Source organism: Gopherus flavomarginatus, chromosome 3, assembly GCF_025201925.1.
Source record: "Gopherus flavomarginatus isolate rGopFla2 chromosome 3, rGopFla2.mat.asm, whole genome shotgun sequence".
NCBI classification, from domain to species: domain Eukaryota; kingdom Metazoa; phylum Chordata; order Testudines; family Testudinidae; genus Gopherus; species Gopherus flavomarginatus.
The window spans coordinates 143,408,855-143,425,656 of NC_066619.1; the positions used below are offsets into that span (position 1 = coordinate 143,408,855).

The 16,802-nt window shown below is 42.6% G+C and overlaps 1 protein-coding gene across 1 annotated transcript; it reads right to left on the bottom strand.

Moving 5' to 3' along the window:
* Nucleotides 1-898: 898 nt before the first annotated feature.
* Nucleotides 899-9,927, bottom strand: LEPROTL1 (leptin receptor overlapping transcript like 1). The gene is made up of 4 exons (XM_050948362.1): nucleotides 9,811-9,927; nucleotides 6,045-6,123; nucleotides 4,306-4,492; nucleotides 899-3,327 (listed from the first exon to the last, which is right to left on the bottom strand). Exons 1-4 carry the CDS (start codon nucleotides 9,824-9,826, stop codon nucleotides 3,211-3,213), a joined length of 399 nt encoding a protein of 132 aa, XP_050804319.1. The 5' UTR covers nucleotides 9,827-9,927; the 3' UTR covers nucleotides 899-3,210.
* Nucleotides 9,928-16,802: the final 6,875 nt, after the last annotated feature.

Here is a 16,802-nt window from a genome sequence, read left to right on the forward strand (position 1 = left end):
TGACTCACTGGTTTTCCTCACTTATGAGTGACGGTTAGAAAAGTAGAGTTTCAACCATCAGAAGCCATATATTATAATTTTCCTCAGATTTCACATATTAGAAATACACATTTTTTTTGCTTTCAGAAACTGATTTGACCCCATAAAGTTATACGTTTTTCCCCTTAGAAAAAAGGAAAGGGCTTATCCACAATTTTCATTGATTTCTTTGTTAGAAACAGGCCCTATGCGTTATCAACTTCTCAATTGTCAGAAGTTTGCTGATGGATGTATTTCACACCACTCTTTATAAATCAGTATTCTTACACCTTGTGTGTACTGAGGCAATAAATGTAGCAGAAACGCAACATATCAAAGTTTTGACTGACAACATATTACTGTGGTATATTTAAGTTTAAATTGTGCTAACTTAATTGTAACCAGTGGATTTGCCCAAAAAGAATACTGTATGGTTTAGCATACTGTTATATATAATTTAAGAATTTCAGAAGTCCCCATATTGTGATATCTATTGGCAATGTAAGTCTGGAGCCATATACAATTAAGGTAGAGAGGTAGTATCTGATATTACACATCTTACAAATGAAATTCAAGAAATGGAAAAAAGACTTGGAAAAGTGTCTAAACATTTTAAATATTATCTGTTATGGCTTTATTGGAGTTCATTGGGACATCATCATATACTGATGAATATATAATGTTAAACCTCTATGATAAGCCTTGGATTAATGAAGAACTGGCTCACAGAGCTGCCTCAAGTAATTATTGAAAACAAGCACATTTTTCCAACAGCAAGGACAACCCTATGAAAACAAGTTGGGGAAAGCAATCCATGTTTTAAACACATCAGATCACTAACGTTAACAATAAATTTTCATTAAATACCCAGAACTCAAGCTGATATTTAAGATGTTTATTGTTTCATCATTAAAAGTTCTCTATAGAAGGATGGCAATGCTATTTCAGTGCATATTATATGGAAAAATCATACCTCTCAAGTGTCTAGCCTAGAAACCAGAGACAGCACTATGTCTAATTAGTGTGCAAGGTCAAGAACACAATGCTGTCAATGCAATGAACAGAAAAATACACAGCTATTAAATATAAAAAATTCTGTGGGCAAGTGGAAGAGTAGCAGGGTATTACATTGACAACTAGGAAAGCAATGTGGGCATGGGAAAAACAGAACTCATTTCCTGGGCAATTGACTGGGTCAAGTCATAAAAAAAATTCAAGAATCTGGGAGGAGTTGTCAAAGTCACAAGTGCTACCTTTTGTGTGAAGGCAAGTACTATCATTAGCCACTGGTTTAGAAGATTTTCAAAAGCATGTAAGGTATTTAGGTGAACAGGTCCCACTGAGACATGCTTCTAACTCACTTAGGCACTTTTGAAAATGTCCACCTTACTCAGATTCTTCTGCTGCATGTCTTTACAGGTGGCTGAAGCGCTATTTGCTAAAGATTCACTTTCTGCACACCTAGACTTTATTCTTCAGTTCCTTTACAGCTATGGGGAATATTGCTCAAAGCTCTTACCCACAACATTGTGTGGCCTTAACAGACTGACAGGTAGCTCTACACACTAAATATCTTGAACACTCAATATCACATATGTAACTATCATGATTATCAGACTTGAAATAGTTTTATAGTTCTTTTACATCCGTGTAAATAAAAGAATCCCCTTTCAAACAAGATAAGCCAAGATCCACTTACCAGTGCTTCAGTATAAAAAAGCAGAGTAATTATGACCTAAGTAATCAATTTTTATCATACCTGCACAGTTAGCTTTCTGATCTTCATTTTTTAAAAAAAAAGTTGACTAAAAATAGATTTTAGAAGTATTTTTGGTCAGCTTTATTGATGCATCTAATATAATCAAGCCTGGCTAATCTGCATTAATCTACTGTGTATCACAACTAATGTCTAATAAATAGGATTTGCATCAATTAAAAACAGACAATTGAGAGGTATGCAGAAAACTTAAATACTGTAAATTACAGGTGACATACCCTTATGGAACAAGAACTACAATTATTACAGATAACATTACTGTTAAATAATGCATGAACTGAAAGACTGACAAAGTCACTAGGAAATCATTTCAGTCAAAGACTTGCAAAAAAGTCATGCTTTGACTGTACTGTATATTAATATAGCAATTCATTTTCTTACGCAAGTTAAATACCTATGATTTAAGTGTTAGTCTACATTTGAAAAGCCATTTTACTCAATATATACTATGTAAAAAATAAATTAAAAAAGGGAAGCAGGAAAAATATTTTGTATACACTGCAAACATACATCAGTAGCTCCATAAATGAACATTTTACCTCCCCTTTGGTAAAGTGTGAAAAGTTGACATAAGAACAAAAACATACAATATTTATAAATAGAAACATTTCAACACTGATTTTTTGAAAATGGAATTAAATGTCAGTTTTCTTCTCTCACCAATGCAATTTAAATATTGCATTTTATAGCATCAATAAACTTACATAAGAGATTTGTATGTCACACCCACAGAAGAGTTGAGAATAAAAAAGGGGAAGTACTCCTTTAAGGGTGTTAAAAACATAGGAATCAGATTCCAGAAAATAATTACCTGCTTATTGGCAGAACAGCTGCCCCATCCCCAAGCTAGTGGTGTCAACCCTTCAGTCATAGAAGTATGAGCAGAACAGTCTACAACTAGTACTCTCATCCAGTACGCATACCCCCCACCAAAACACACTGACAATCTACACATTTGCTTATTGACAATGTTGCATTTTGGCAGCACAACAGCTTCCTTTGTCGCCTTTGTACATCATATTTTAGTCACCATGCTCAAAAGAAAAAAAAAGATAAAATGTATCTTTAAAAACTCTCTCAAGGAAACTATTTAAAAATTCTTGTTCTAGCATTTATATGTAGCATAAATACAAAAACAGAATAGAACCAACAGTTACAATTTTTAATGAAGTAGATACTAAACATATTTAAATAAAAAGAAGTGAAAACAAAGTGTCTTTCCAAACAATAGAAACTTTGAAATCCATCAACAAGTCAGTGAAGATAGTATACTTAACAATAAACAAAGGTGAAAAGGAGTATCTAAAATACACCAAAGGCTTGCTATGCTATTTCTCCTTATTGCCCATTCTCTCATTTGTATGGATGGCCACTGAATGATAAGATGTCTACGATAGTTCTGTACGAAACTCCTTTCACCACTGCTGCCAGCTGAAGTCGTCATTGCTGCCAAAGACCAAGAAAAATCCTAGGATAGTAGCAAAGATGACAGTATTCCCTGTGAGGACGAGTGCACATGCTCCCCACAAAATCTGTGGACAAGGGAAATTTAGTTACATATGTAGAGAACTAGACAGCAGAAGCAACCAAATGAGACAAAAAGAATAGAGTGCAAAGTTACTGAATGTGGTCTGAAGTGTAACAATTCACTGATGCAAGGACAAGTTGGTCCAGAACCCGAGCAGCTTCCCTTCATTGCTAGAGTTCAGGTACAGCTGTTTTTTACCACCGTATCATCTAGACCTGCTCCAAGCAGGGTTAGATAACAATAATAAACATGTCTGCTCTCAATCTACTCTGGTGCTCCTTTGGTTGCTGGCCCCAGTGCTAGACTTGCCTAAATGTAGAATTATAGATGCAGCCCTCTAGAAAAAGTTATTTTCAAAATCCATCTAAAAGGAATTAAATACTCAGAATCCATTAAAAGTCAATAGAAGTTGGGCACCTGACTCTCTCAGGCACTTTTGAAAGCCACATTCTAGTGGGAAGTTTCCCTCTAGGAAAGAACTTTAAAAAAAAAATCTTTATTTTCTGATTCTCAATGGAATTAATGCACACTAAATATTCTTTTAAAAGGTGTAAGTGAAAGAATAAAAAGCAGTACAGAGTGGTTGGAGGAGCTGAAGAGAATTATACATTGATTAGAATGAGGTCCACTCATTTTTTCATAATTCTCTGACATCCTATATTTTTATTTATTGAGCCTAACAAAAAGAAGAAAGAGAAATAGCTGACCACTGTCCTTTCTAACTATTACAGAAATGGTTTCCGCATTATTTGGAACATTTCTAGCTTTGTTTCTGTGGGTAAGATTTTATATTGCTGTTATGTTTTCCTTCTTGAATGTTTGCAGTGTTATATACATTTTCATCTACTCAGATACATTTGGATACAAACTTTTAAACTAAGATGTTTAAAGTGTATCAGCAAAACGTTAAGCTCAGAGAAAGTATTACACAACATAAAATCATTTAGCAAAGAACATGATCCCATATGGAAATATTACTAACCAGTTGTGCTCTGGCAAATACGATAGGTAGTCCAAATGCTGAGACAACAATGCCTGTTGTAAGAAATATTGCTAGTTCCTTGCAAGCATTACTTGTAGCATCTGTTTCATCTACTAATCTTCTTGCTATGCAGTATGGAATAGGAGAAAGGATGTAAAAAAACAGAACAAACAGTGGCCAGTATTGGCTGGGGAAAAGAAAAAAAGAAGACTTAATATTCCCATTTCTTCAAAGTAACTAGTTTGTCGTCACTTTTCCTGATATACACCCTTAAGAGTATACTTTTATCCTCCCATCCAGGAAACAGGAACATTTAAGAAGCCCCTACACCACAATGATTGCTGTACAAAGCATATTAAGAACTACAGTTTCTTGCCCCACTGCGAAGTTATAACCCCCTTTTAATACCTTTCCTCTTCAGGCAAAACTTTAAAAATGGGGCATTCCAACATGAACTGACAGACATATTGGCTCCAGTTCATCTATGTGGGAAGTGAATTCCATACCTAAGGTGGGGCCACCAATGAAAATATTCTGGCAGTAGCCTCGGATGTTCAAGCCCAGGGCTGTTTCAGCTGACCTCAATGACAGTGGAGGAAAACAGGTTGAGAGGGAGTTCTCATCCATGTTTTTCTGGGAGCTTCATTGCATCATTTAAAAGAACCAGATATGATCAACTCCACTCTGAATAGTTTAGCAACCAAGCCAAGCTTTACAGGGTTTCAAAGCTGACCATAAAAAATTATCGGTAGAAGGAGACAATTGTTCTCCACAGACGTTTAAAAAGAAAAGGCAAAAAAAGCATAGCAATGGAATTAATGCCTCCATAATATTTTTAAGAACTTGGAAAATTAATACTTTGGCAGATATTTTAAGTTCACTCAATAAGAAGGGGTCACAAATTATATTTAGCACTAAACCTGACATTCAACACAGAAAGCAGGAAAAAGGATGCTACAGACCAAAATACGGATCCATGAGGACAACTTATCCCACAACAGCAGCACAGGATGTCATACTACCTAGCAAGAGGTGTGTAGTATAATTTTTTCATTTTACCATCAGTTGGAAGGGCAGGACAATTTATCAAACAGACCTGGTATATGGAAGAAACTAGAAGGGCCTGCCCTTTGGCTAGATGGTCTACAAGCTTGTCTATCAGTGAATCTAGAGAGACAAGGTAGGTGAGGTAATATCTTTTATTGGACCAACTTCTGTTGCTGAGAGAGACCAAGAAATTGGTCCAATAAAAGATATTACTTTGCCCTCATCATCTCTTGAATATTCTGGGACCAACTCAGCTACAACACTGCACATATCAGTGAATCTGTCAACTATCCAATAGAGTTTGTTGGACAAAGTGGCAATCACAGTGGCAATACACTTCATTACCCATTTCAGCACATGCTAAAACCCTTGTCAATCGCAAAGACACAGAGGTTATAGGATAAAAGGAGTATTTGAGAAACATTTTTCTGATGCTTTCCTTAATGGTATGTATTTAAGACTATGCTATAAATATTAGTTGATTTCCCTTTTCTGACCAGATAGCTGAAAACTAGTTCACAGGTGACCTTTTTTGTTTTTTCTCCAACATTTTCAATTCATAATCAAAAAATTGCCTATAGGAACTGGCCAGCGTGCAGCAAAAGGAATTTCACTACACTGGCTCTGGAGGACAGACTATTCAGTAGTGAAAGGGCCATGAGGTCAAAGTGTATTTAAACTGTATACATTACCTATTGTACTGTGGAAGAGCACACCCAAGCATTAGGAACATTAGTCCAATTGCTCCCCCAAAGGACAGACTAATCAAAGCTGTAAGGAAAACACAAATCAAGAACAGAATGGTCAGTTTGTTGGACCACATAGAACACAATCTGAAAGCATTAACTATTTTTTTGGCTATTGGCAAAGCTAACCAATATCTACACAAGGCAAGGGTGTCATTGCAATAACAGCCTCCTCCTGCTGCATTAACAGACTTTCAAAGTTAAGGTGGAGGAGGAAATATCTTTTATTGGACCAACTTCTGTTGGGGAGAGAGACAAGCTTTTGAGCTTACACAGAGTATCCTATAATATCCAACAGGTTTCAGAGTAGCAGCCATGTTAGTCTGTATCCGCAAAAAGAACAGGAGTATGTGTGGCACCTTAGAGACCAACACATTTATTTGAGCATAAGCTTTCGTGGGCTACAGCCCACTTCATCGGATGCATAAAATGGAACATATAGTACATGTACATTGGCCAAACCGGACAGTCTCTACACAAAAGAATAAATGGACACAAATCTGACATCAGGAATCATAACATTCAAAAGCCAGTAGAACATCACTTCAACCTCTCTGGTCACTCAATAACAGACTTAAGGGTGGCAATTTTGCAACAGAAAAGCTTCAAAAACAGACTCCAACGAGAAACTGCTGAACTTAGAATTAATTTGCAAACTAGATACCATTAACTTGGACTTGAATAGAGACTAGGAGTGGCTGGGTCATTACACAAATTGAATCTATTTCCCCATGTTAAGTATCCTCACACCTCTTGTCAACTGTCTGAAATGGGCCATCTTGATTATCACTACAAAAAACAATTTCTCCTACTGATAACAGCTCATCTTAATTAATTAGCCTCTTAGAGTTGGTACGGCAACTTCTACCTTTTCATGTTCTCTGTATGTATATATATCTTCTTACTGTATGTTCCATTCTATGCATCTGATGAAGTAGGCTGCAGCCCACGAAAGCTTATGCTCAAATAAATGTGTTAGTCTCTAAGGTGCCACAAGTACTGCTTTTTATAATATCCAAGTCAATTTTACTTTTACAAACACTTAAAACAGATCAATGGATGCTATTGCAGTAGATTGGGGTGAGCTGATCTCATTCCTCACCCTTCCCCAGCATTTGCTTGACAGAATATGCTGTAATTAAGGTTGCAAAACAGATTCAATAATAATTCTGTTTTTCACTTGCTCAAAAACTCCAAGGGGCTAGACAGAATATTAAATGTTTTTTCCATGTTTGGAGGAAATCTATTCAGCTACCTGAATTGTGAGACACTAAAAATGTCACACTAAAAATGCAAATGGGCTGAACTTCGAAATGAGCCACAAATCATGCTTATTGAATGGAATACCTCATAATCAAACTTGCAAAAAATACAACTGGACATATTTCCAAAGGACTTATATTCGCTTAGCACAATAAAATTTTAGTAAAGAAGCCCAGCCTCCTTTGGATAAACTCACTGCCTTATGCTTATTCATTGTTTAGTATTATAGGTCAGATACAGGTAACTGTTCACAAGGCTATGTTCTGAAACCTTTTAAGTGATTTTTTTTAAATGTTATTCTGAAGTTATATCTGACTAAATGAGTGTCAAGTCACATGCAACATATACCTCAATTTTATTTCACACTCTCAGATGTCCAAGTTTATATAAAAAATAAAGTATGGTAATTGCATCCACTAGAAATCAGGTTTTTTTTTAAATCAGAAAATAGAAGACAGAAAACAGAAGGAATAGTCCCACTGACTGATGTGAAAGTGTAATTGTTTTAAATCTTCATTTATCATCCTATCAAATGATGTCCTCTTAAAACTGCTCGGTTATTTACCCATGAAAATTTAACTTGATATACAGCCAAATTAAATGTTACAGCTACTATGCTTTTCAGAATTAAATCTTTTGAAGTGTGAGCATTTGTGTATTAAGTAGGATTCATTCAAATCTACTGAAACTCAAGTTCTCAGATTTTTTCCAGATTCCAAGCCATCAGAGCATTTTATTTGTTTGTTTCATATCTAATTTAAAGGAGATGTTTATTGGTATTAAAGGTTCTGTACATTTGTATATAATACTACACAAAAATGTAACTTGGTTACATGAACATTTATATTAAGCTTTAAAACAAAGTTTATGTTAGATGACGTTTTGAATGTAATTTAAAATCAGGCTCTACATGTTTTCACCTGTTAATACTTAAAGAACAAAGATGATGCAAGTGGGACCATCATATCCACCCTGGGACTTTCTGAAGCACAAGGTTATAAGTCCCTAACTGTAACCTCATGGGGTTACTTCACTTATTAATCCTATTGTGAAGAAAACAGGATTTAACTTTGGCAGTATAATTTAGCTAGCAATGAGAATGAATAGAGCTCTCTCATGAAGCCATGTAGTATATACACACCAATATCCCAGTAGATTCAGACAATAAAACTGAAGTGAACAGAGTTTTTGGAACTGTACATTTTCTTTCAAATTTTTCAAAATCGATTATTCAGTTTGCGTATGGCGTCCAAAGCCCAATGGAGCTAACAAAAACTCTTACCTCAGAGAACTCTGAATCAGGCTCTATATTAAGTTGACAGCATTTTACCCATAGTACATTGTACTGTTTAACCCATACACAGTTTCAGTCAGTTTCCTCTATTTATGTGGGTTATTTTAAAAGAAAATATAATTATACAGCAAAAGTCAGCAAGAGATCTCAGAAGCAGAGCTAGTACCTGAGGCTACTTCTAGCTCATTTAAAATGTTAAACAAAGAAATTATTAATAGAGGAATATTTTAGATTTCCTTTTAAACCTGTTCCCCATTAAGATACGGTGCTTTTGGTTCCATATGTTTGTTTTTATCCAAAAACATTTTGAGGCAAATGACAGATTTTCAAGAAGCTGAAGGCTTACCAATTCTTAACCAGCCTGCTGGCTTTATTGTAACTCTTTCTTTAAATAACATCCTGAAATTAGAGTTATTTAACTGCACAGAAACATAGGGTATTCCCAAGAGATTTCAGAAAGCTTTTGTTCCTTTGTATGGATCAGTCCATTTAAAGTTAGGATTTGATTTATGAAAAATGTTACTGGAGATTTGGAAGTTGCACAGATACGATTAGAGTAAAGCTAGAATTTGATGAGTCAGGTTGCCAATCGCCAGAAGATGACGTTCACTGGCGGACCGAGGGAACGCACAAGTAATACCTATTGCAGAATTTACTCTCTGTGGGTGTTTAAAATTTGACCTCCTGCCCGCAAAGGCGCCCGCACGAACGCGGGCCAAGGCTAAACCAACCACGTGCTACAAGCCTAAGGCTTTGTTTTCATGTGGAAGCAGCTACCTCGCTGTCAAACCCAAGTGGGGACAAAGTACGGGCAGGGTTTGCCTCCACCGGCTACACGAGCAGAGCAATCTCCTACATCCAACGCCCGGCGGGGGGCTGCCCTGGATCAGACCTCTCGGGCCCCCACACCAGAGCGCGCCGGGAACCGCTCAGCGCCGCGGGCGGCAAGGCAGCTCCGACAGCCGTTCCCGCGCACCCCGCGGCCCAGGCACTGCTCCCTGCCAGGCGCAGGCTGCGGGAGACGGGCCCCGCAGCAGGGACCGAAGGCTCTGCCCCCGCTCGGGGCACGGGGTGTAGCTGGGACCTTGGGTCTCAGGGGCGCCCGTTCGCTCCCCGCCCCCTCCCGACGCCGACAACCGGTCCTGCCCCCAGCACCTTTGATCCCGGCCATGGCGTCGCCACCGTTCCCCTCACCGCACAGCCAGAAGCCCCCGACTCAACCCCCGGAAGTGCGTAGGGGGCGGGACGAAGCAACACTTCCGGTGAGAACTGCGCAGCCGCCAAGGCAAGAGCGCGCTCCTCCGTCATGTGACTCGGGCACTGTGAAACCCTGCGCTGGGGGGTGGGGTGTCGGGGAAGGAAGGTGGCTGCTTAAAGGGCCAGTACTGCAGCGGGGAATCCTTAAAGGGCCAGAGACTGCATATTACTCAGCCTCCTCAGACCAGCAAGGTGAAGCCAGGGCTGCCTAGATTCAGGGATTCATGGGGCCTGGGGCAATTTCGGGGGCCCATCCATAAAAAAAGGTGCAATACTATAGAATACTATATTCTGGGGGGGGACCCTGTAGGGCCCAGGGCCAATTGCCTCACTTGCCCCTCCCCGTGGCCCAGCGAAAAGTAAACATTTAAAAACCTTCTGCATCTCAACACAAACCTAGTTTTGAAAAAACTTCTTTTTCAAGTCACCTTTACAAGGAATCACTGGGTCTCAGCATCAGCTAGTGCTAAAAGGCACTAAAGCTCATTAAAAAGGGTTGGAAAAAGATTTTCCATCAAAACTAGAGGTTTTCAAAAAGCAGAAACAATCACGGATAATGTCTGCCTTCCTTCAAAATTTGTTGTGTTTTTTTTAATTGAAAAGCTGAAATTAGTCTGCCAAAACCTGAATATGGTTTGGGGTTTCAGAAGTGTGTGGCCAAATATTTGCTGCTTGCTGTGTTTGATTGTTTAAAGAAACAATACAAAAATTCTGATTACAAAAATCCAAAACTTTTGAACCACCTCAGCTTGTGACCAAACACCTGAGCCCATCCACTCAGATTTTTCCAGGTTTCTGATACTCTGCTGGCTTCCTTGACTCATATCTGTTTCCATAACTTTGGATTCATTTAGCTTAGAACATAAGAACGGCCATACTGGGTCAGACCAAAGGTCCAATGCCAAGTGCCCCAGAGGGAGTGAACCTAACAGGTAATGATCAAGTGATCGCTGTCCTGCCATCCATATAGGGACACCGTTCTTTACCCATCTTGGCTAGTAGCCATTAATGGACTTAACCTCCATGAATTTATCTGTTTCCTACAGACTGGCTCCTTGGGGTCCCTCACAAACTGGAGACGGATACTGTGGGTTTGTCTTTAGTATAGTTTATGTACAAACTCCACAAACTGAGCATTTGAGCTTGTTCCAGAATCTGGGATGAGCCTACGTTGTGAAAACTGATATTTTCAAAATAGCACATGCATGTGAATGGACACAGGATGCTAAAATTAAATTAACCCAGGGGTTCTCAAACTGGGGTTCGGGACACCTCATGGGGTCATGACATTCTTACTGGGGGTTGCGAGCTGTCAGCCTCCACCTCAAACCCTGCTTTGCCTCCAGCATTTATAATAGCATTAAATATATAAAAAAGTGTTTTTAATTTATAGGGAGGGGTCGCACTCAGAGATTTGCTGTGTGAAAGGGGTCACCAGTACAAAAGTTTGAGAACCACTGAATTAACCCCTCTGGAGCCTCGGGGAATGCAGGGGAGCGGAGTTTCCCTTGGTAGGATTGGGAAGGAGGTAGGTGGTGTAGGATATTGCTCTTCTCATGTGATTCCCTCCCCCATGGCTCTCTTGGCTCTATCACTGTTAATCTAAAGTGGCTAAATTTAATGAAGCTGCCCTCCCCTGAAATGAATCTCCCTATGGCACTGAAATTAAATGTAGACTATAATTTGGCATTTGAGAAGTGAAAGGGATGGTAGCCGTAAGGGAAAAGATAACAGCTTGTCTCTTTGTGTTAAATAGCTGTCTGCAAGCCTCAACCTGCTGAATGAGCTTTAGGGTAGGGAAGGCTGTGCCTCCCCCAACAGCCTGGCCCTGCCCCCATCCAACCCCCGCCCACTTCCTACTCCCCGACTGCTGCCTCAGAATCCCCAATCCATCCTGCTCCTTGTCCCCTCACCGCCCCCTCGAGGTGCCCCCCAACCACCACTCTGGGACCCCCCCCACCAACCCCCCCCACTCCCTGTCCACTGACTGCCCCGATCCCTATCCACGCCCCTCCCCAAAGTCCTGACAGATCTCCAGAACACCCACAATCCAACCCCCCATTCCCCATTCCCTGACCATACCCCCAGAACCACTGTACCCAGGACCCCTTACTCCTTATCCAACCCCCCCAGCCCTGGCCCTCTTAACATGCCACTTACTCCCGCCCAGGGGTGAAAGTAACTTACAGGACTTACTGGTACTGCAGGAGTCCTGAGTGGGGGGGGGGGGGGGCCCTCAACCAGAAGAGGCGTGGCCTCAAAATTTAAAGGGCATGGGCTGTGGCTGGGAGATCCAGGGGCTTTAAATCAACCCGGGGCTCTCAGCTGCAGAGGTGTCCCTTGACTGTCTTCAGGACTCCCTACCCCTTATCCAATCCCCCTGGCTCCCTTACCATGCTGCTTACCCCCGCCTGTCCTGGATCCTCAGTGCACCAAGCTGAGGAGCGTCCCTGGATAGCACTGCAGCGGCGTAACTTCACAAGACCTGAGCTCCCACCACTTGGCCACAGCTAGCAGCCCTGCCCCTTACCAAGCAGCTCGGAGCGGGAGGAGCTCAGGCCCCACCCCCTTACCAAGCGTCTCTGAGCGGGAGGCACTCAGGCCCTGCCCAAGCTACACCGCTTTAGCTCTGTCCAGGGCTGCTCCTGGACGCAGCGCGCTGAGGCCCTGGGGGATGGGGAAAGGCAGGGTCAGGTCCGGGGGGGAGTCTCAGACATTGTCGTTGGGGCCCCTGTGGGGCCCAGGACAAATTGCCCCACTTGTCCCTCCCCTCTAGGGGTCCTGGATGAACTGTTCAAGTCATACCCCCTTCAGCCTGGCCCTGGATCACTCTCTGCTGGGTGCAGATGCCAGCAGTGCCTTAGCTTTTATCTCAGAAATATTGCAACCCCCCTGATATTATCATTAGTCGCACAACATTTGATGCTTTCATTATGGGAGACGTTCCTCTGTAAAACAAGTTCATTTCTAGCCCTTGTGGTTGGCTGACACTGTGAGCCAGTCAGACCAGGATGCTGAAGACAAATCAAAACATCCCCACTGTTGTTATTTTGTTATTTTTTAGGCAAATTTAATTTGGGTCTGAGTCATGATTTTTGAATGCTTGAGGTTGGCAATTCTGCAGCTTACAGAGTGCTGCTCCTCCCTCCCACCTGAACAATTTCAGATGTTGTTGGATGTATAAAATAATTGCTCATCCCTTTCAAAAGAGTCACACATAAACTATGTAACTGCACACTGAATGCAGAGCAAAGGAACTTGGAGGGAAAAGATTTAAAAGTTTATTAGAAAATGTTTAAAAATAAACGATAGTACAAAGCAAAAAAGGCCCTCCATGACCCACATGCTTTTTGCACATCTGTATCTAGCTCAAGTCCTCAATAAGCACAACCAATTTGCTACATTTTGCCAAAAAAAATGTAAGGCTCAGTCTTTCAAGAGGAGGATTGGGTGTGGTCTACATTTAAGTTTAACACAGCAGTTCTCAGCTGGGGGTCAAGAGCCCCATGGAGGGCTGCAAGCAGATTTCAGGGAGTCTGCCAAGCAGGGCTGGCATTGGACTCTATGGGGCCAGGGCAAAAAGCCCAAACCTGAGCCAGAGCCCTGCCACGGGGGGATGAAGCCAAAGCCTGAGCAACTTAGCTTTACAGGGTATCCCGTGGTGTGGGGCCCCAGTCAATTGCCCTGTGTGGCTGCTTGCTACCCCGTCATAACCTATTCCCAGATTTGGACCTTAGCGTTCAAAATATGAGGGTTAGCATGAAAACCTCCAAGCTTAGTTACCAGCTTGGACCTGGTAAAGCTGCCACCACCCAAAAAAATAGAGTGTTTTGGGGCACTCTGGTCCTCCCAAAAACCTTCCCTGGGGACCCCAAGACCCAAATTCCTTGAGTCTCACAACAAAGGGGAATAAACCATTTCCCTTCCCTTCCAGGTTCCTGGAGAGATACACAGAAGCAAGCTCTGTGAATCTAAACAGAGGGATTCCACCCTCTCTATTTCCAGTCCTGGAAAACACAAGCACTTCCCTCTTCACCCAGAGGGTATGCAAAGTCAGGCTAGTAAATCTAACACACAGAGATTTTCCCCCCTGACTCCTTCCTCCCACCAATTCCCTGGTGAGTACAGACTCAATTCCCTGGAGTTCCCCCCCCCCCCCAAAGAAAAACTCCAACAGGTCTTAAAAGAAAGCTTTATGTAAAAAGAAAGAAAAATACATAAAAATAGTCTCTCTGTATTAAGGTGACAAATACAGGGTCAATTGCTTAAAAGAAATATGAATAAACAGCCTTATTCAAAAAGAATACAATTCAAAACATTCCAGCAACTATACCATGTAAATACAAAAGAAAAAAAACAATAACCTCTATTGTTTTATGATTTCTGTACTCACAACTTGGAAACAGAAGATTAGAAAGCAGGAAACAGAAATCCTCTCATAGCCGAGAGAGAGAGAGACAGGCAGAAGACCAAGAACAAAGGACTCACACACAAACTTCCCTCCACCCAGATTTGAAAAAGTCTTGTTTCCTGATTGGTCCTCTGGTCAGGTGTTTCAGGTTACTTCTTTCCACGTGAAAGAGACATTAACCCTTAGCTATCTGTTTATGACAACCCCTCAATGCCAGCCTGGGCTTTTCTATGCAGAAAAACTGTTATAGTGGCACAGGTGGGCAAAGGAGTTTTTATAGCATGGGGGGGGCAGGGTTCAGAAAGAAAAAGGTAGAGAACCTCTGGCTTAATACACTAAGCACTATATGACCCACAGAAAGTTTACAATATTAAAAAACTGTATTAACACAAATGAGCGCTATAATGCATAAATTGGGTCTATAGATTCAGTTGTTAAGGCCAGAAGGGACCACTGTGTTTATCTAAACTGACCTCTGATCTAGTGCATAACACAAGCCACAGAATTTCAACCAGTGTGTCCTGCAGCAAGCCCAATAACTTTTGATTGAACAAGAGCATCACCATTTAGGTATGTTTAGGCTGCAAAGTGTGTTCTTAACTCAGGATAGCAAAATTGGATTAAAACAGCAGAGAAGACACAACTATTCGGCATTTAACTTGGGTTAGCAGCTCGCGTTCAACCAAGGCTACATGGCAGGCTTGGCCTTGAGCTGTTAGCCCTTATCTTCCTGCTGTTGTAAGTAACCCAGGTTTTAACCCACTCCGTGTAACCAGCTGAGTCTGTGACTAAAGTCAAGACTACCCCTAGGAGGCCTGGCCAAAGGGATGCAGGCTGGGCTCTCGTATTTCGTATTCACCCATGAAATCTCATGCTCCAATACATCTGTTAGTCTATAAGGTGTCACAGGACTCTTAGTTGCTTTTTACATTAAAACGTGCCCAGGAGGGAGCATGTATTCTGATCAGTGGGGCTGGAGTCAGAGGCCCATGTGCTGTGGAGGGGGCCCCTGCTCTGAGAGGGCACCAGGAGCTTTGGGGAGTGGCTCAGCCCCAGGCAAGGCCACCCTGTATGGGGTATAATAATCTTCCGTTCCTTCAGCCCCACCTGCACCCAATGTCACTCTTTCCTAACAAAACAACCTGAGGACACAAAATCGCTTCCAGACACCCTTAACTCTGCCTGCACTGGCCCGCAGCTCCAGCGCTGTGGCAGAGCAGAGGCCCAGCCTGAGAGGCACTCACATTGGGTGGTGCTGAACAGCGAGGGAATATGGGAAACAGCTGCAGTACAGAAATAATATGTGCACCTATTAGACATTGCTACGGCTATGAGTCTTTCACAGAGGTCACAGAAGTCATGGATTCCATTACTTTCTCGGACTGCTGGGACTTTTGCAACAGCTGGTGTGGTTGCCCCCAGGGCACGAGGGGCCAGCTGCACCAGCCTCTACTTGCAGTACCCCGGAGCAGCGGTCCAGGAACAGCAGTGATGGTGCCCTGGGCTGCCCCACCCTGCCCAGAGCAGCAGTGCCGGGGCCCCAGGTCACCTCCCGCAGTAACATCTGCAGGCCCAGGATCATCCCCCCAAAGCAGCAGCGTCTGCTGGAGTCCTGCCCCACCCTCCTTCAGCACCTCAGTTTTAGACAGGGGTATATAGGACAGGTCATGGGCAGGTCGGGGCCCCGACTTTTTGGCTATTGCTGTGACCTGTCCATGACTTTTACTAAAAATACCCCTGACTAAATCCTAGCCTTAGGGCTTGTCTACATCACAAAGTTGCAGCGCTGGTGAGGGGGTTACAGCGCTGCAACTTAGGAGGTGTACACATCTGCAGGGCATCACCAGCGCTGCAACTCCGTTTGCAGCGCTGGCCGTACTCCCGTTTTGTCTCGGGTGTAGAGGATCCAGCGCTGGTGATCCAGCGCTGGTAATCAAGTGTAGACACTTACCAGCGCTTTTCTTGACCTCCGTGGAATAAGCAGGTATCCCAGCATACCTGAGGAAGCCTCTCTGGTAATCAAGCAGGTCTCCTTCCCCGGTTTGTTCTCGCGTTCCCCGAACCCCCGAGCAAGCAGGTCTCCTTCCCTGCGGTTTGCTCTCGCGTTCCCCGAACCCCCGAGCAAGCAGGTCTCCTTCCCTGCGGTTTGCAGGGGGGTTCGGGGAACGCGAGAGCAAACCGCGGGGAAGCTGGTCTCCTTCCCCGGTTTGCTCTCGCGTTCCCCGAACCCCTGTGCAAGCAGGTCTCCTTCCCTGCGGTTTGCAGGGGGGTTCGGGGAACGCGAGAGCAAACCGCGGGAAAGCTGGTCTCCTTCCCCGGTTTGCTCTCGCGTTCCCCGAACCCCGGAGCAAGCAGGTCTCCTTCCCTGCGGTTTGCAGGGTGGTTCGGGGAACGCGAGAGCAAACCGCGGCGAAGCTGGTCTCCTTTCCCGGTTTGCTCTCGCGTTCCCCGAAACCCCTTGAAGCCGCCCAACAGCGCT